This window comes from Aethalodelphis obliquidens, unplaced genomic scaffold, assembly GCF_003676395.1.
Source record: "Aethalodelphis obliquidens isolate GAN/ISIS:26980383/991018 unplaced genomic scaffold, ASM367639v1 scaffold36, whole genome shotgun sequence".
Taxonomy (NCBI): Eukaryota; Metazoa; Chordata; class Mammalia; order Artiodactyla; family Delphinidae; genus Aethalodelphis; species Aethalodelphis obliquidens.
Genome location: NW_020837980.1, coordinates 1,169,625 through 1,190,036, shown reverse-complemented (window position 1 = coordinate 1,190,036; position 20,412 = coordinate 1,169,625). Strand labels below are relative to the sequence as shown.

At 40.5% G+C, this 20,412-nt stretch overlaps 1 protein-coding gene across 1 annotated transcript in view; it reads right to left on the bottom strand.

Moving 5' to 3' along the window:
• Window positions 1-15,115, bottom strand: part of PKP2 (plakophilin 2) — an 83,485-nt gene extending 68,370 nt beyond the window's left edge. Inside the window, exons 1-3 of the mRNA XM_027129259.1 lie at window positions 14,787-15,115; window positions 2,591-2,703; window positions 1,569-2,242 (exon numbers count right to left, since the gene is read on the bottom strand). Of these exons, the coding sequence (XP_026985060.1) occupies window positions 1,569-2,242; window positions 2,591-2,703; window positions 14,787-15,000 (1,001 nt within the window). The 5' untranslated portion in view covers window positions 15,001-15,115. The remainder of the gene's footprint in view (window positions 1-1,568; window positions 2,243-2,590; window positions 2,704-14,786) is intronic.
• Window positions 15,116-20,412: the final 5,297 nt, after the last annotated feature.

The window sequence follows — 20,412 nt, the reverse complement described above, 5'->3', positions numbered from 1 at the left end:
GAGAAGGGTTGATGAAGATGACTTCCTTGGGCATGCAGAAAAGTCTTCTCAGAGAAGACTAAGACATGGCTAGAGAAAACCAGGAGAAGCTGGTGCCCCGACAACCCAGGGAAGGGAGAATTTCACAGATAGTGGTGTCAAATGCTGCCCACAGACTGAGTAATATAAGGACTGCTTCAGATGTACAATTAAGGCAATCATTGGTAGATCTGTGGGGAGCCTATTTCAGTGAAATGGTGGGGACTAAAGCCATACTGCAGTGGGTTGATGACAGACTGGGAAGTGACAAGGTGGTGGAAGCAGTGTGGGGACACAGAGATGCAAGAAGAGAAGAATGCCGGTTGCTGGAGAGCGTGGCACAATAGTTTTGTTATTGTTAGAATCATTTTGTTAAAACTGTGCTTGGAAAAAAAAAAAAAAAACTGTGCTTGACTCAAATCCTAGAATACAGTAGGCATTTAATACATCTTGAATTATCCATTTAAAAGACTTGACCAGCTTTTTCCTCCATAATTACCTCATGTATTTTTCTTCTTTATGTGTCCATACTGACAAAGATCTGCTTTCTACAAGAAATGTTGGAAGTCTCATGCTCAATTTTGCTTTATAAAAAATATTTCTTGCTTCAAGATTAGATTAGCCCTAACATCTTTTCTCACCAGTGCCTACCTAATCAATGAGTATACTGCACAATTTCACTTAAAGGGATGATTAAAGGTAACAACTTCCATTAGAAATTTTAAAAAGTCATGTATTTAATGTTTTACCATAATGATACCACATCATTATTTTGGGAGTTACTGATGTAATCATCCATCCATTTCTTAACCTTTCTCTTAGTGAGTTCCTCAGTTTAAGAAATTTGTGTTCCACCATTAAACTTGAATAAAGGTTAACGTTCCAAAAACTAGATTAGTCAAGGTATAAAGTAAATAGGAGAGGCAAAGGAATGACTCTGAAACTTCAATTTTAATTATTCAGTATTGCAAAACAAAATCCCTCCAATCACTGATACCAGAATCAAAAAGTAAAATTATCAGGTATCAAAGGAAGGAAGAGACATCTAGAAATTAGCTGCCTTTGCTTAGCTCCATCTTTTTGTGGTAGTGTTATCAAAACAGCATTTGAGGTTCACTCTTAGCACCAGGAATAAACACTTTTGCCTTTTTCCTTCCTTTACTTCAAGGAATGATTGAGAATAATTGATGCATGCAATTATCCATTGCTTGGTCTACTCTGGAGTTAGCTCTCATTCAAAGCATATTTTCATATAGCCAAGGGGCAGCCATCCCTCAGCCATCCCTTTAGCCAGCATCTAATTTGGAACAGATGGATTAAAAGTCACATTTCCCCCGCTGAGCTGCCATACAAGCAGGTAGCTTGGCCCCTGTCCCTGAGGCAAACAGGCTAATCTGTCAATTAGGCAGCTGCCTGAGAAGTCATTGTTTTAATCACTTATCTCTGGAAGCCTTTCTCTGCAGCCCCAGGAGCACCAGCTCACACGGTAAGAGCTGTGGGAACAGAATGTGCTGGCACCGACTGTGCTGCAGATTGAGAAGGGGACTCACCCAGCCTGCGCGTCGGTGAAAGTGCTTCTCTCCGCGAGCACGTTTCCACTTCCTCCTGCTGCCACTTGGCCCACAGTCATGTGGGTCCTCCTCCCGCCTAACTCGGCCTCCCTCAGCGTGCGGGTGCTGTGGAAGGAGCTCTGATGCCAGGACGACCGCGCCGCCCGGCCCTGCGTGCCCGGCTGCACGGACGCCGGCCTGGCCTGCCCCGCAGCGGGCCCCGCAGTCACGTAGTTCTCCTTCTCCAGGAGGTTGCCCAGGCTGTGGCTGGTCCCAGGCCTGGGGTACGTGAGCACCACCGGGTGGACCTGGGCGCCGTCAAAGACGGCGTCATTCACAGACCGGTACTGGTAGCGCCTGTACGAGTCGTAGTGGCGCTGTCTGCCCACCGCCCCGGAGTGGCTGAAACCCACAATTTCTGAGCGGGCGTAGCGAGGTGGCGCGAGAAGCGTGGACCTCCTGCTCTCTTGCTGCCGCGAGGTGTGCCCGGCCTGGCTTCTCTGGCTGTACTGGTGCTCGCTGTGTGTGTACTGAGCCCGCTCAGGGCTGCTGTCCGGGGAAATCTCAAGTCTCCTCAGAGGCTGCCTCAAGAGCCTTTCTTCCACTGACTTCTGAGAGCTGTACTGCGAAGTTCCTCTCCCCCAGTGACCTTCATAAGTGGCAGCTGTACCTGTCTGCGCAAGAGAGAAATAAAGTTTAAATGAGGCATGAATCAGTTTTCATCTTTGCTGAAGATTAACTATTCTAGGACTATTACACAAGGTGTTGGTTTCTCTGAATCACACGGAGAAGTCAGCTCCTTTCTGGGTAAAATCTGTCTTTAAATAAGACTTGGTTGTCTAGTTATTTGCACCAGGATTTAATAGTTTAAAGTTTCCAGTTTTCCATGGTGTCCACTTCTCATAATTCATTTAGGAAATGGTAATACTTGAGAACAGTAAACATTAAAAAATAACCTACAGAAGTTTAAAAATGTTTTCTTGGTAACCTGGTAACTAGGGTTATATTCTTTGGTATCCTACCTTTAGCATGTCATACGTTTTAGTAACAGGTGAACGGCCCCCAGCGAAATCATTTTCAACCAAGTGTAGATTGTAGACATACTCAGGAACACTGCTAGTTCGGTGAAGATTTCCTGTAATCAAGCATATATTAAAATAAGTGGGCCAATCAGTAAATATTATATAACAATAATATATTTTAAATTTAAGTAGTTAAGGTCAGGACTTCCCTGGTGGTACAGTGGTTAAGAATTCACCTGCCAACGCAGGGGACACGGGTTCGAGCCCTGGTTCGGGAAGATCCCACATGTCACGGAGCAACTAAGCCTGTGTGCCACAACTACTGAGCCTGCGAGCCACAACTACTGAGCCCACGTGCCACAACTACTGAAGCCCTTGCTCCTAGAGCCCATGCTCTGCAACAAAAGAAGCCACTGCAATGAGAAGCCCACGCACCGCAATTAAGAGTAGACCCCACTTGCCGCAACTAGAGAAAGCCCATGCGCAGAAACAAAGACCCAACGCAGCCAAAAATAAATGAATAAATTTATTAAAAAAAATTAAGGTCAATGACAAGTACTAGATTTACATTAGTGTTTTTTAAGTGCTAGGTTATTAACAGGACCCTTGGATATGGCAAATGATTGCAGGTTATGACAACATTCTCCACAAGCTTTTCAAACTAAAAGTTGAATTAAAATTAAAAATATTTATTTAAAAAAATTTTTTTTGAGAAAAGGGAAGAAAGGAGAGAGGAGATTTTCACAAAAATCTAAAAATGTTAATTACAGTTAACAGTTCGGTAAGTCAGAGGAATAACCAAGGCAGAAACTCTGAAGCTTCCTGAGAGGATGTAGGTGAAGGCAATAAATATAATGGGTGGTGTGGTCAAAGAAAACATGGATCAGTTTGAAAAATGCCAAACCGGGGCCTGAGGCATTTAGCAACATGAGAGTTAGGCAGGAGAGAGAATCAACTTGTACACCACAAACAAATTGCCGGCTGGTTCTTAGTTTGGGGTATAACAAGTCAGCCCTTTCCTGCAGACACTGCACAGGAGGCAGCCCTTCCTGCTCAGCTCTGTGGGGCCTGCAGGGACTCTCAACTGAGGCAAGTCTTAAAATGCTCCTCTTTGAGCTTAAAAAGCTCCCAGCTTTTTGTTTGTTCTTTTGCGATCTCCCACTGCCCTACAAAAAAAAAAAAAAGCCTAATCAAAATAATAAAAGATCTCTAAAACCTAGGTAATTTCTAGTTCCCTAACTTTAACCAAAATTACTCTGTCACGTAGCATTCTTTTAGAAATCAGAGGAAAAAATAAAATACTCAACTCTTGCAGGATTGAGAGACTTGTGAAAGATGTTGGGAATAAAACAACACAGGTAGACCCTTTCCAGTACAATTGGAACATAGCAACATACTTTTCCAATAAATTGTTATAGAGTCTAACTGACAATACTTTCACAAGTTATTTTGAGGTAGAGGCGGAATGAAGAGTGTTGTTGCCAGAGAGCTAAAAAGTATGAATCCATCTCAAATTATGTTTGTATATGTGTGTTACTTCCTGGAGCCAAATAATCTGGCTGGTAAACAAGTTTTAGGCCTCAAGGGCTCCTGGCGGAGGCAGGTGCAGGCTTGTAACTGTCACCCTAAAGACCAAGAGAGTTGAGTCAAGCCAGTCTTCTCCTGTTTCCAGGGGCCTGATTTCTTCTCAAGGGTTAGCAAAAGGTCAGGCAGCTCCTTAATTTTTAACTTCAATGACAGAGGATGCCTGGAACCTGGACATTGAATAAGGGAAAGGAATCTTCCGTCCGACCCCAGAGCAAAAGCTGTGAGAGGCTTAAGTAGTAGCTCTCAATGCCTGCCTGAGGCTCCTGCTGAGGCTGCCCAGGCTGTCGGTAGTCCCCAACTCGGGCCCCGCTGTTCCTTCTCTCACCCCCACCCCCACCCCAGGCTATCAGGGAGGCAGGGCTGCAAGGGTCCTGCTGGTGTGGGAAGGGAGGCTAAATGTTTAGTTTACATTCTTTAACTCACGTTGTTGCTGAGGCTGCTAAGGCATTTTAAAGCAACTCCTTACATTTCAATACTACTTTTCTTTAAGGAGCTCAAATTATTTTATTTTTCAATACTTTGTGATGCAGAGTTAGCTATTGGCATGTCCCTTAAAAAAGAGGGAAACAAATTACTTGCTTCAAATTGTGAAGAGATTTAATATCGCGTTTGAACTCTGGGCTCATCCTTTCCACTGATCTCTACTATTTGACTGCACTGTGGCTCTTCTGAAATTGCCATTTATCAAAACCCTGGAGAGATTATTATTATCAGAGTTTTTTTTTAATGAGAACCAAAAACAGTCATTCTCTTTCCTCTAGAACCTTTACCTGGGCAACTCCAAATACTCTGTAAAAGTTCTTTATTTGCTGACATAAATCCTTAAAAGGAAGCTTCTCCTTCAGTTTTCAGATGAAAGAATTGAGACCCATTTACTGGTTCCCAAAATAACTACAAGGTAGTTGGTAACAGGGAATAAAACCAGATTAGATCTTTAAACCACAGACACTCTTCCTGTTCAAGGAAAGTTGTGACTCCTGATAGTCAACCTGCAGGATGGCTCAATAGATGTTTCTCTAGTTAAAACGCCAATCTTAAACGACAAATAACGCAGATTAATTTGCCTAGGCAGTCGTTGAGTTTGAGATCAGTATAGTGGATTAATGAATTAGCAGCTGTGTTCTAAGATTTTAAAGAAATTTTAAACTGGGTAGAATTAAAAAATAAATATTAATCAGAATGGAAACTAACCTCTTTAAGGCAAGTCATTATTTTCTGTTCAATTGGAGAATAAAACAAATAATAATATGACAGTTAAACATATAAAATAACTCAGCCATGCCCTTCTCCAAAAACAGAAATAAGAAAGCAACAAAAACATATTATACATACAGGCACATACTGCTTTAAATAAATCCAACATAAAAATCCATATTTTCTAACATGGAAAATTAGAGCATGACTATATTTCAAAGGGCTTGCTTACATCACAGAAGTATGTGGGTATCTTCCCTAAGCTGAAGAAATCTGTGGACTTGGTCTGGAGCCTCCAACTCTACTCCTTTCCGTGTGTCTGGACAAATCACCTAGATTTATTTCCCATAATTCCACCTACTAACAGAGTTGCTGAGAGAGAGGTTTACCTGAGAAAGCATACATTCAAATACTTTTAAAATTGTAAAGCAACATGCAAAATGAGATACGGTTTTAAAAAAGAATTTGGGTCACAAAATCTGTTTTCCACACATTTTCATGAATTAATCTGTTGTAGAAAGAGGGATAAACTAGTTTGCATGCTTTAATTTACACAGTGTTGTATCTAAGAGTTTTGATTCGGGTACTGAGTTTGGCTTTTTCTGGTTATTTTTGATTGACCCAGCCACTGAGGATGATCATTTTGTGGTTTTAACTGGTCATTCATTTCACTTACACGCTGCATAATGTGCTTTTGCTGTCTCCTAAAGAAGGCAATGATTTTTAGGGACTATTTCAAATTATTAATAATACTGACTCAGGCAACATTATCCACACCTTTTCTTCTAAGAACACTGTGGACATCTATGGAGCCCACTTTAAGGGAAATGCAGGACGCAGTTACAGAACTCCATCCTCCTCAAATAACAAGCAATTCAGGTCAAAGCAATTGTGGGGGCAGGGTGGAAGGGTGAGAACGAGGGGGGTTGGTTTCGATGGAAGGATTCCAAATTGCTCAGAAGACTGCAGAGGTGCAGACCTCACGGGAAATGTAATTTTCTCTCTTTCCAATTCTGAATGTTAATCTGAATGATGTGATCCCTAAGCAGCTGTTCGTGGGAAAATATCTTGATTTCTGGTCATCTATGCAAGTGTTGTCCAAAATAATGAAATATTGTTAGGGTTAAAAATAGAAAATTAATTTCCATAATCAGTTCTTTGTAGCTTTTGTGACCAGCTTTATTACCCAATTGGTTAAATTTAATATAGTTATGAAATCAAATTGACAAGCCTCTATTGTGACTCCATTACCGGTATCTGGGCACGTTTAAAAATACAGCTTCCCTTATGGTAAGCAGATGATAGAGAGTTGCTAAACAAACAAACAAGACCTTTAAATAACCTGCTTATATTAGAGAGAAGAGAGTAGCATTCACATTCAGAGAAGCATCTTTTCTTTCAAGCATCTAGCACTCTCTGAGCATAGGTGAAAAACTGATTTGGTTCACCCTGAGCTTTAAAAGGAGAATGTGTAGAGATGGAGGTATAAGAAATTCCCGTGAAAACAGGTATGCATAGAAATCAGTATGTGTTCACTACCAGTACTGATTTAAATGCTACAATTTATTGTGCTCACAATCACAAGCAGTTGCCTTCACTGTGTGGATTCACAATGGTCTTTTTGATGGAAAGAGATTAGATTCTGGAAGTCTGAAAGCTCTGAAAGCTATCACTTTCTGGTATTTGGTCTTTTCACAGCAACCTCTGGGTAGCAACAGCTCTCTTTCTCCATATACCTTAAAAAGATTTAACTACGTGACCTCTTGAAACTTATCAGAAGGAATTTGTATAGCAATTCATATTTAAATGGATCCTTAAAATAATTTACTAACAAAAGTAGGTACTTAAAAGAAAACACAAAATATGTAAGGACCCATCAAGAACCATACAACAGGACTCCTGAGCTGGTTAAAGATTTTCCTTTGCCTGTGTGGGCATATAACATAGAATTCATTTTCCTGGACTTAACATTAAAAAAAATATATTTCTTTTATCTTCTTCTGTTTTTACTTTCTAAGAAAAATGATCAGATATTCACACAAACCGCAATTCTACAACCTTGTGTGCAACTCAGGTAAGCACTTGCTCAGGCTGGAAGAGGAGCGGAATTTGTTGGCTTAAAAAACTATAGTGAAAAATTGTTTTAAAGCAGACCAAAGCCTAATAATGTTTTGCATTATTGAAAAATTAACAAAAAATGTGCAGTGCTGTAACTTACCAGTTAAGAAAGCTCACATAATCAACCATGAGGAACAACTCAGTGTACTGAGTGTACAGTTGGAAAGTACTGGCTATGAGTTCTTACAAAGTGGAATATGCCAGGAGTCAGTGTTGGTAGTACAGTGGTGAGCAGAGCTGGCTTCAAACAAAGTTGAATATGCCAGGGACAGACCAACAATCCTAGCAAAAGGTCCACACACTCCATGTGCCACTGTGTCACTAAGTCAATGGCTATCACCCACTAATAATATACTAACTAGCCACCAGAAGTCCTTATTTTTCAGGAGCCTCTTATGCAGTTTATGACATCAGTTTATGACATTTTGGGGGTAATCCTCAAATTACTGCTCTAGATAACCACAAAACACATATTTAAAAGGCCCTTAAAAAAAAAAAAAAGGCCCTTTTATACTGCAGGTGTCTATATCATGTATTTTGTTTGAGTAGCCAGAATATGTGATCATAAAATTTGTGATTATAAACTGGTAACTTAGCACACTAGTAAAGCAACTAGTAAAGTTGGTACACCCTGGAGGTTTCTAAATCTATATGAATTCCTATAATTTATCACCTTACTTTGGCATTCTTGCCAATTCATTTTCTGAGATACCTCATAATGATCACTTGTAAAACTTTAGAACCACAATGACAAATAGCACATTATACTCACAGTGATGCAACTAATAGTCAAAAAAGATGAATTTAAAGAACGTTTTGCTTTAAAAAACTTGCTATAGGTTTTTGTAATGACTCAAGACATGATATTTCCACTGCCCCTCACTTGACAGTACTAACCTCTTCTCTCCCAACTGATACATAACTGCTGTCCCTTCTTTAAATCCACCAAATCTGCCAAATGTATTTTCAGAAAACCCCTGCATTTTTTCATGTTTTTCCCCCACTGAAACATCTTGTGCGCATCACAGTGATCAAATCTTTAACTTGGATCAGGATGGATGAGGGACGGCTGCCTATACAGGGGCACAACTGAACTGAGTTTTGAGTGGCGTTTAAGAGTTAACCCAGCCAAAAGAAGGGAGAGGCGAGTGAGGGCAGTAGGGGGTAGGGATAGGAATCGAGCAAGATAAATCGCTGGTGTTTGGTTGGGTGTGGGAGTAGTGGTGATAGGACCCAGTTTGAGAAGATGCAGGCATGGAGAACTTGGAATGCCATGCTGAATAAGAATTTCACTCCTATAGAGAACAGCAAGAGACCGAAGTAATTTAAATCAGGAAATGATGTGCTGAGATTTTAGAAAGTTTACTACCTAGGTGAGGAATGAATTGGAGTGAGGCCAGATTTACCTTCTTGATATAAAGAATCACATATTTTACTACCATTTCTGGCACAGTCCTTCATCAGCACCTCACAAGTTAATGGTTGATTAGTCAATATTTCCTTGTACATTAAAAATATCCTAGTTATACACATTCAGTTTGCACTTAATCCTTCAGGCCTACATCTATCCTGTGGATTACCACAGTGGAGCCAAAATGTGAAGATGATAGTTGCATGTATGCTTTTGTCTTGGAGTGGATGGAAGGTGCTCAAATATTTCCTACTGTTTCTCTGTCATTCTGGGAATATAGAGAGAAAAAAAATTTTCCCCCAAATGCAGGCAGACGCTAAGTGCTTAGAAAAGATGACTATGTTCGTTGTGGCAAGGTTGATTCTACATCTGCATAATATATATTTACTGTCATTCTCTTATCTGTATGGCTTGTGTTTTATCTGCAATATTTTGGTATTCTATAAGTTCCTATGATCTGTCAAGAAAAGTTTCCATTTATTTTCCTCCTTCAAAGAAAAAGGTAATCAAGATACAATAATTCGGATGTGATCCTTCTCACCCGTATCCTGTGAACATATTAGTGAGATTTAAGATAAAGTGGGAATAATTTATTAAGCTTCTAATGAGCAGTATTTTCTTCTGGATATCAAGGAATTGCAGAACTTTGATTATGATGCTTTGGCCAATTAATATTGTTAAGCCTAAAGCTGATTACTCCAAGAAAACAAATATGTGAATTCTTTTAATGGTAATGGTGAGCTGTGTTTTCAAATGCTCAAGATTCTTTTTTCTAAATATGCCTTTTCATTTAAGTCTACATATTGATTGGGCTCCCCAGCTCATCTTTAAGCACTTAAGAATAGAGCAACTGTTTTTACCTCCTATATCCAATCACCATTAATGGCATAACACAAAATATACACGATAGATTTTTCAATCATTCTATTATAAGAAGACCTGAAATTCTGCTTATTGTTCTTATATTAGTAAGTCAGGGGAGTGAGATGGCTCACTCTAGCACAAAGATTAAGTTTTCTACTAATTGTGTCTATTCCCACTTCCAACACTCCTTTTACTGTTTACTCCCCTAGAAGGAGTATGGTATTTATGTCTTCATACATTTGTGTACTGGCACAAAATAGTTGGAGTCCAACATTTATCTCAGAATTGTATAACTTAAAATTCTTGAATGTCATCTGAGATAGTATCAAATGATCTTATTACAGACAATATTAATCAAGTCTGATATATAAATTCCAGAGGTTTTAGCAGCATATTTGTTATACATTATTATCATAGATAGGTTGTCAATAATATGCTTGCTCTCAGAAAAGAAAAAAATTAAGCTTTTAATAATTTCTATTCATCAGACCAGAAATTCAATGAGTGTAAAATTAATGTTGACTATTTGAAGATAAAATAAAGTAAATATGTATGACCTTATTTTAACACATAGGGGAAAAATTTAAAGCTGATATCCAAAACAATTAGGAGAATAAGCCAATGTGAACAACAAATACCTAGAATATCTAATTCAAGTAAGCTGTTCCCATGACTGGAACTTACTAACACAGGGCATAAATAACATTAATGCAGTCTTTTAAAAAGCCTAAGTGAACAGCTGTTTTCTCTTAAGGAAATTTCTTGCACCTTATCTGGGACACATAGAGCAATGTACTTTTATAATCAAACACTGTTAATACTTCCATTGATTCTGAAGCACCCCTACTCACGCCTTCACTCAAGACCTTATCCATAAAAGATGTGTTTTCACCATTTCTAGGGGAGGGGAGTTAATTTTTTTGTAATCACCATGTTGTTAACATTCTATTTCCTTTGACTTATTATAATCAGAAGAATTTCTAAAAAAAAAAAAAAAAGGCACTTTTTTTTTTAAGTCATTGCAATTGATCTGCTAGACACTGGCAGACAAGGAAGTACATTAAATCATGTAGCACTACTGACATTTTACAATCACAGCAGCATGGCCATGTCTCTGCCACCCCACCATCTAACTTTTTTTCCTTCTCTCTTGATTTCTCCTGCTTTCTAAATGACCAGTCGCCTCGCTTCCAGAATTGCTTCATTCCTGGCATTCCTTTTTTTGGCAACAAATAATTCATACAGGATTTAAACAATGTCTAACTCCCCCCCACCCCACCCCGGGCCTCTGCCCCACAAATAATACCTATTAATTGCCTTTTTTGCTACCTTAGCCATTTTTCAGTCTTTTCTCCAAAATTCTTTCTGATTACAGATATTCAAAATATCTTGGCCAGGAAAACCATTTAAGTAAACAGCATGCCTTTGGCTGATTTCCAGAGAAGCTGCAAATTTTATTAGGATATTGTTCATTGTGTTTTATACGTATCGTATACATACAATAATTTAAAGCATGACTTTCTTCCTTACCCAGGCACCCAAGGGGGAACTGTTGTAATAAGTAAAGTAGTAGTACTTTCAAAGTAAATGTAATAAATAGAATATGGACACTAAAAATTCTTCCCTTTGCTAATACTGTACTTGCAATTCTTAAATGTCTTCTATGTGACTTTTATAAAAGAATTTTTTAAATTTCCTACAATACAGACTCATCTCACAGTGCTGCTATACACCTCTGTTCCACACACCACCACCACCCCGCCCCCCACTCCCCCGTCCCCAAGAGTTACAGCCAATTTTAAAATGTTCAACACAATCTAAAATAACAAAAGTTAGAGTAATTTACAATGAAAACCATTCACTTATATAAAGGCATTAGAGAGAAGTTGACAGCTTAAAGACCCTTGCAGGGTATTTATCAACAAATCAGTCACATTTATCTCATCCCTGTTTTCAGCATATTATCTGCTGCCTCAATCTTACAGGTATGTCAACAATTCAGAATTCTCCAGGTCCCTGGAGCTAACAGCAGTTAACACCAGGGTCATTTCTTCCCGGAATTTATGTTGATACAGGATTCTTTCCAGGCCAGCACTGTTTCAACAACTGCCTGTCTGTTTCAACTTTAGAGACAGGATAGTAATACGGAAATAATAAAAACAATACTCACAACCATTAGGAGCCCCCAAACCTTTTCAAAGAACTTTAATTAAACAACATACACAAATCACCCCTGGTAATTGTTCCATGGTGTGTTAAGGCTAAATTCCTTTGAAGCTGATTTCCCCTTTGAGTCTCAGAAAGCTGAGGTTTAAAGTAAATAGGTGTTGTTTGTTGCCTTATCTCTCTGCCTGGCTTGCACTTCTGTGTAGGCTGAGTGTATTTCAGCTTGTTGGGAAGCTCCTGTTGCAATAAAAATATTTCAAACACTTTGTTTCTTAGTTGGACTCAAGCAGTTGCCCTAAGCATTGGAGCAGAAGCATCATGACAGTGCCCTTTGTTCTATCTACGATATCAATTCTGTGAACTGTGTAATATTCCTGCTGTTCCCTCCTAGAATGCTCTTCCTCCAAACCCTTCCCTCTGTCCAATCCTACTGAATTTTTGAGACCTAAAATCCCAATTCCTCCAAGAAGCTTTTCAAAATTCCCTTCAGCTAGTAGTCTAACTCATTCTTCTAAACTCTATAATTCGTTGCCTCTTCTTCCTTTGGGTAGCTTACCATTTTTTATTTGATAACACATTTTTTTAGAGAGAGCATTTTCCTTCTACAGACTTTGAACTCCTTGCTTTAAAGCAAGGAGAGTGTATGTTTAATTCAGCACCTGCATAGTGCCCTGCGTGAAGAACAGACTCACCTGATAGTTCCTGAATTCACCAAACAACATGAATGTGCCATTGTCAAGAGAACAAATCATGTGTGGGTTTGGGACTAAGCGTCCAATAAATATGGAGAGACTGACACATTCTTCATATGTGAAATGGATCTGCATATCTATCTCATATAATTGTTTTAAGGATATAATAAAATGCAAACATATTCTTGAACAGGGTCAGGCACATAGCAGATGCTCGGCAATGCTCCCTTTCCTTCTGTTCATTCCCTGCATTTATTGAATAGTTGATGTCTGGTTGCTCTTCCTAGCCAGCCATTCTCAGAGGGTAAGAAAGGATATTTCAGGTGCATCCCTTGTGTTCCTCTATGCAGAAGCAGCTAATTTGGTTTCAGTTTGGCACTGCACCTGCACAGACTAAAGGGGTGCAATGACTCCACTGGTCAAAAATTGACCTCAGTTGTCCTAGGGTCTTTAGTCAGACTCCTAAATGTAAATATACGTTCTTTTTTCCATGTGCTGTGGCAGTTCTATGTCACTGAGACCTCCCCACTCTCTCAGAACTATCTCAGTTTTATTTAAAGGAAAATGGGATGGGGGCTTAGAGAGGCTTAAGGTTTAATTAAAATCCCACTTTCTATTAATTACCAAAAAGCTTAACAATATAGCTGATGAGTAGTTTAAAAATTCAGGCTTGGGAGTTTAAGTACTACCAGTTTTGCTACTTACTACCTGTGGGAAATTGAGTGTTACTTAACTGCTTCGTTTCCTCATCTGTAAAATGGGGATTAAAGCACCCTACCTCACAAGTTTTTTTTTTTCTGGAAACATAAGTAACATAATGAATGCAAACCACAGAGTTCAATTCTTGGCACATAGTAGGTACACAATTACATCAACTGTAATTATTAAACATCTCTTTACCTTTCAAGTATGTAAATATTGATTGCCTGATCCTTTAAAATTCTTTTACATAAATGTAAAACAATATAGCTTCGCAGGGTCTGCTGTTTTAAATCTCTGATCTGATCTGCAAGCATTTTTCTTTTTCCTAATGGGTTCTACATTTGCCATTTCTCAAGTTAACTTCCTAGAGAAACAGTTCAACATTGCAGGAAACAACTGATAACCCAACTTAACTGTTTAATTTCTTTCCTCTCGTTTCCATAATAAGCCTAGAATACTTTTATAATGAAAAAATAAATTAAACAACTAGTAAAATAATTACTGAGTGGCTCTGATCATCTGACTTTTAGCAGGAGAGAAATGATATTTCACGTTCTCTAATTTTCACAACTGGTTTGCTATCTTCTTCCCCTTCCACCTCCTTTGACTATCAGTTACTAATATAGTGTTCTTTGTGTGTGTGTGTGTTGTTTTAACTCTGTTCACCTCCAAGTTTAATTTTTCGTAGGTACCAGCGCTGTGCTCACGAGTGCGTTGGCGGGGCGCAGCAAGGCCGGCGGGGCTGCTGCCGGCGGGGCCAAAGTCCCCTTCTTTCTCCTCCTCGTCACCCGTGGAGTGGGGTGATTGTTCCCCAGCCCAAACTCTCCTATCCAATCTTTTCACTTCCTAGATCAACCACTCGCTCAGTACACTGGGTGGAGTGCTCCGAAGTACCTGGGCGAAGCACCACAATCGCAATTTACAGGTTGTAGGAGCGCCAGTGTTTTCAGGTTTTCTTTTTAAAAATATTTATGGAGGTCATAGATCCTTTAAAAATTTTTAGTAAAACCTAGGGGCGCTTTCTCCCAGAAAAATGATCATACCAAATTTCTGCAGAGAATTTCAAAGTATTTACAGACTGCCGGAGCCTCCAGATGAAGTCCCCTGGGGTGGGGGTGGGGGCGGGGGGGCCTAGGGGAATAGGTTAAGAAAGGGAATCTTGGACTGAATTCTTTTCATATATATATATATATAAACACTTAATATACGTAGATACATATACGACACATCTGAGTAAGAGTTTGTTTTTAAAAACAGTGCTTTCCCAAAGTAAGCTGGTCTGAGTCTGGAGGCGCGACAGATCGTACAAAGGGCCGGCGACCCACAGGTGGGCAGAACACCAGGTTCCGCACCCTCAGGAAGAAGCGAGTCGAAGCAACTGGGCGCTGAGGGTGAGGGAGGGGGAGGGAAGGGATAAGGAGCAGGGTGGGGGCGGTACAGGGCACAGCGGGGCTCCACTCACCGTTGCCCACGAAACTGCGGCCCTTCCGGGCCAGGGTCTGCTGCACCTGCTCCTGGATCCGCAGGCTTTTGACCGCCTGGCCGCTGCTCCCCACCAGCTTCAGCTTGGCCTCGGAGGGCAAGGCCAGGCTGGAGCTGTCCAGCTGCCCCAGGATCTGCTGGCCCAGGACTGTACGGATGTAGCCGCACTCAGCCGAGGAGCCTAGAGCTGCCATGGGGCCGGAGCTGGCGACCAAGCCACGCGCCTGCCGCGAGACCTGCGGGCGAAGCTGCGGCGGAGCCCGGGGCACTGGTACGAGCCCCGCCCCGCCACGCCGGCCCCGCCTCCGGCCCCGCCTTCGCGCCGGTGAGAGGCCAGAGCTGCGGCGAGCGAGGCCTCGGGAATCCTGGCGCTGGGCCTTTGCCCGGGAGAGGGGGCGCGGCTACAGCGCGGCAAGCGCAATCCGCCAGGGAGCTGGGCCGCGCGGGCCGCGCGCGCCGACACCTGACTAGTTGAACTCCTTGCAGGGAAACGGGAGAGGGGCGCGGTCCGCCCCAGGGCGTGCACACTCTCCGCGTCACCTCGGATCCTGTGGCCCGGGGCCGCGCACCGCTCTCTTTGCCTCGCCCGGCCTCGGCCCAGCCCTCGAAAAGGATGTGATTTCCGCTTGATTGCTCCAGGGCGGACCTCCAGGCACGTGCACCCTGGAGAGTCACTTTTGTTCTTGGGCTCGGGTTTGCCTCTGGGATCCGGGAGTGAGTAGTCTATCTGGTTAGTCAGGCTCTGTCAGACTGTTCGAAACATTTCGTGGACCTGGGGTGAGAAGGGGCTATTTGGTCAGGCGGAAAAGGAAGTAGGAGGGAAATGTGCCAAGAAGATGTCTTGTGTAAAATAAGACATTTTAAAATTGTTTGTTTGTTTTGTTTTTCCTTTAGTACAGTTTCAGGGACTGTGTCCTTTTTTTGCACAGATGCCGTCCCGTAAACCTATGTTTTTCCTCACTGAGAGTTTCTGTTTTCTCTTGCACATACTCAAATTGTACTCAGTACACTCTTGCTCATCCACTCCTCTCTTAGGAACACACCCACACAGAGAAACTCCAATAAGAGAGCACACTTGCAATAGGTGATACTTTCTAACAGCCCTGCTAACGTTGATGAAGTCCTCTTTATGATAGGCTCTTTGTAGGGGTCCCATGGAAGGAGCCTCTGACTTTCAGTCCTATCTTCCACAACTTATACTTACCCGGCTATTAGTTATGTTTCACACTTAGTTGACTTCTGAGAACTTGAGAGCTAAGCTCAACAGAAAGAGTCCTTGACCTTAAAGTTTACAACAAAGCCACTCCATTCGTCCTGCTTTCCCTCTTTAGACTTGAAAAGCAGAAAGAAAACACCTACCCCTGGTATTAAGATAATCTTCCCTTTGATTGCTTGGGATTGTATGTCCACTTTCCCTCAAATCACTCAGTTATTGCAGAACCCCACTTATTCAGTGGCTGGAGAACACAGCTTCCCCTGTCCTCATTTTCCTACAGCATACCCTTCTAGCTTCACACACACACTTAATGCACAGGTATAAGGCCTTCCGGGGGTGAAGAGGAAATCAAGGGGCCCAAAGCCTGGACAGCTGGAGCGGTGATAGCTCTGCCACCCTTTGTCAGCTTAAGTGAAGCCATGTGGATGGTGGGTCTTGGATGCAATTCCTTCTATCCCTGCAGGACCAGTCTTGTGAAGAACTCAATTATATAGCCAGATGTAAACATCCAAACCTGGTGCTGAGATTCAACTGAAAAGAGAAGGGTGAACTGAAGGGGAAGTGATATAGAGACTTCCAACATCAAACTCCATTCCTGTTCCCTTCTTCTTCCTCTCCCCCCTCCCTACTCCTGGCCTCCTGTGGCAGCTCTGTGAATGCTGCTTTGAAAGACAATTTCAGTACCTGCCCCACAGGGTCAGCTGGGTCATTCTTTGTTTTTTGTGCCTGGAGAGCCATAACTTACAAGGTCAGCTCTGTTTCCATCTAGATCCTTCACCACGGGGGTGGAGAGGAATGTTTCTCATTTATTTATTTGATTGAGCCAAACTTCATTTACTTTTGTCCTTTCAAATTGATTTTTTTTCCAAGTGTGATGTTGTAACTGACTAGCCTAATAGCCTATTGAGCACGTAGACATCTTGGTATTGGGTAGTTGCATGATTTGACAGGATGGTTAAAAGCACAGCTTGTGAATGAGGCAGATCTGGGTTCAAATCTTAACTTGTCCTTTGTATACAGTGTGGCCTTAAGCAAGTTTCTTTACATTTTTAAGCCTCAATCCTCTTAACTGTAAAATGGGAGTAATAAAAATACCTACCATGAAGTGCTGCTGTGAGGATTAAATAAGTGGTTCATAAGAAACACCCAATGAATAATTGCTCAGTACTCTTTAACAAACATCCTCCTGAGATCCAGTTTTGGATTTCCTCACCTCCTTCAGGTCTCTGTTCATATGTCAACTTATCATTTGGATGAGATGCTTTCTCTCTCTCTCTCTTTCTCACACACACACACACACAGTCACTATTTGCCTTCTCTGCTTCATTTTTCTTCATAGACTTATTTTCATACACATGCTTTATGTTTAATTTATTTGTTGTTTCCCTACTGGACTGTAAACTCCATGTGAGCAGGGACTGTTTTGTCCACAGCTGTCTCTAGGACCTAGAATAGGGCACATAGTAGAAGATAGAGATATGTTGAATGAATGAATGAATGATGTATAAAAACACTTATATATTACATGAGTACTCAACAACTGTTAGTATTTAGGTATTCTACTAGTTAGCTATGTAATAGTCCCTGTAAATAAAAAACAAACTAAACTGAGGTAATTTTTGAATGCTTTCAGAATTCAATGATTTATTAGAATAATCCCTTTGAAAATAAGGTAAACATAGAAATTAATTAAAAGAATAACTTTGGAGGTGAGAATCCTATTGCAATAACAATGGTTATTTACAAGGTAAGAAATGCAGACTCTGGCATTGTGCCCCCAAACATAGTCTAGATGTACTTCTGTTCCAACAGAGTGCAGGCCCTGTCATTTTCTCTGCATTTACTGGGAAAGCTGCCTAGCCGATTTCCTAAACTGTGAGCAATACGTGTGAGATAACTGCTAATCGTAGTTTCTAGCCAACAAATTGAAGCATGGAAATTAAACACTATGAATACTTTTGTGGTGTTTTGCTGTTCTACAATCTGCTACTTTTTAGTGTTTAGGTTCAGTTTTGAAAACTCTTCCATCTCTTTTTTTTTCATTTACCAACAGAATCTGATAAAAGGAAAAAAGAAAGTAAAATCACAGGAAGTTTGAAGTGGAGTGTAAATAACAGATAACAATTATGAGGCTACAGTTCCTTCTGCTGGAAACCTACAATAAGGATTCAAAAATTCTTGAGTTTTAAACTTGCATTTTTATCTGATTTATACACTATAGCCTTAAAACACTAATCTTTTATTGTTTTCAAATCTATAGTTAGGGCTTCCTCAGTATAATCTCTATTTTCTTTAACCATATATAAATTCCAATATGAAAAATCCAGGAAGTCACTAAAAGACTAAACATAGTATAAATTTTAGAGCAGAAATAATATTTTAGTAGAAAACATTAAAGAACATTAATGGCACCAAAACTCTTTGGTTCAGATTTAAAAAATAAACTCTAACATTTTCATGAGTATCTTCCCTTATGAAATATTTTCCTGTTACTATTTGTAGGCTACTAACATCTATTGCTTTTAAAACCTATTTCCCAGGAATTCCCTGGCAGTCCAGTAGTTAGGACTTGGTGATTTCACTGCAGAGGGCCCGGGGTTGATCCCTGCTTGGGGAACTAAGATCCCTGCAAGCCTCGCAGCCCGGGCAAATAAATAAATAAATAAAACGTATTTCCTAAATTAGTGTAAGAAACCTGGCAGATAGAAAATTTAATATAAACCACGGGCTTTATTTCCTCTTTTAGCAAATGGATATGTCGCCAAGGCAATGGTAGCAGGTTTATCTTTAGCCACATATAATGAGGCTGGATCAGGAGTGGAAAAGGAAGCTCTGAACATGAAGATGCTGAACACCACTCTCTGATGGGGACTTTCAACAGCAGTGAGGGTTAAAGTGTTTATCTTTAATGCAGATGTTCATTTTATCTGCTATTTTGGATATATTGTGAGTGTGTAGGTCTGAAAATTATTCTTTTTAAAAGACCCCAAATATGATGTGGGAGATGGAAACCAGGTGGGCAACCATGAGGGCTAGCAATGAGCAATTTGTTCATACAGAGGCTTTCAAAAGTTCCTTTCATGACTCATGGGCCTGTATGCTTTCGGTACATCAGTTAAAACTAGTACCTTCTGGGTGGATGACTACAGCTGATACATTAATGGTTGTCAGATCTTCCATCTCATGGCCAAAGAGGCTGAAGGGAGGGAACAATTTGGTGGATTTCCACCATAAATTTTTGGCTTCCTATGAGACAATGTTTCTTACTTCTTTGTCTCTGCCACAGAACCTAGCAATGAGATTACTAGCAGGTGCTCAATAAATAGTTAATTGAATGTAACCTCTCACCTATGGGCATTTTGATTAATTAGCTTGCCTCAGAGGGGGCCCAGGTGTAGCTGGGGATCCTGAAGGCGGTGGCTTGGCCTGAAACAAAAATCTCAAAGTGACTTGAGTGCCCAAGGGAGCACAATGTTTAGTGTTTTTAAGCTTATGAAGCTATGAAGCTTAAGTTTATGAAGGTATCAGAGAAATTTGGTAGAATTGATTTTTTGTAACTTTGTAGAACAGCAGTCCCCAACTTTTTGGCATCAGGGACCAGTTTCATGGAAGACAATTTTTCCACGGTGTTGGGGGCATGGTTCAGGTGGCAATTCGAGGGATAGGGAGCGATGGGGAAGAGCAGACGAAGCTTTGCTTGCTTGCACACCGCTCACCTCCTGCTGTGTGACCCGGTTGCTAGCAGGTGGCAGACCGGTACCGTGGTTTGGGACCACTGTTGTAGAGGATCTAGCACCTCAGCATCATGCATTGTTTAAATTTTTAAAATTATTGCACTATACACTTTTTGAGTGCTTTGGAAATTATTTGAATACATGATAGTGATTGATATACGTGTATGTATATTCAGTGACAAATAAATTATCTGTATTTTAGATTTGTCTCCTTTTTCGATACATACTATTATTTTTTTGCAATTCCAAAAACTGAAGTATTATATTCCATGTAGAAAAATAATACAGGCTTTGATTTTAAAGGCCTCATCACCCACCATTTTTCCTTCACAAATATTATCATAGAATGATATTGGGCTGGCCAAAAAGTACCTTCGTTTTTAAAGTAACAATAAAAGACACATTTATTATTTTCACCAAGAACTTTATTGAACAACGTATTCACCCTTTTGTTCCCTACCTTTTGCCATTTTTCAAGCAAATTCATAATTCCATCTTCCCAAAGCTTTTTATCTTTTTCAGCAAAGAACTGTTCCAGGTGCCTTTTACAGTCTTTTACAGGGAATTGAAATTTCTTCCATTAAGAGAATTTTGTAAAGATTGAAATAAATGGAAATCTGAAGGTGCAATGTCTGGTGAATACGGCAGATGACTCA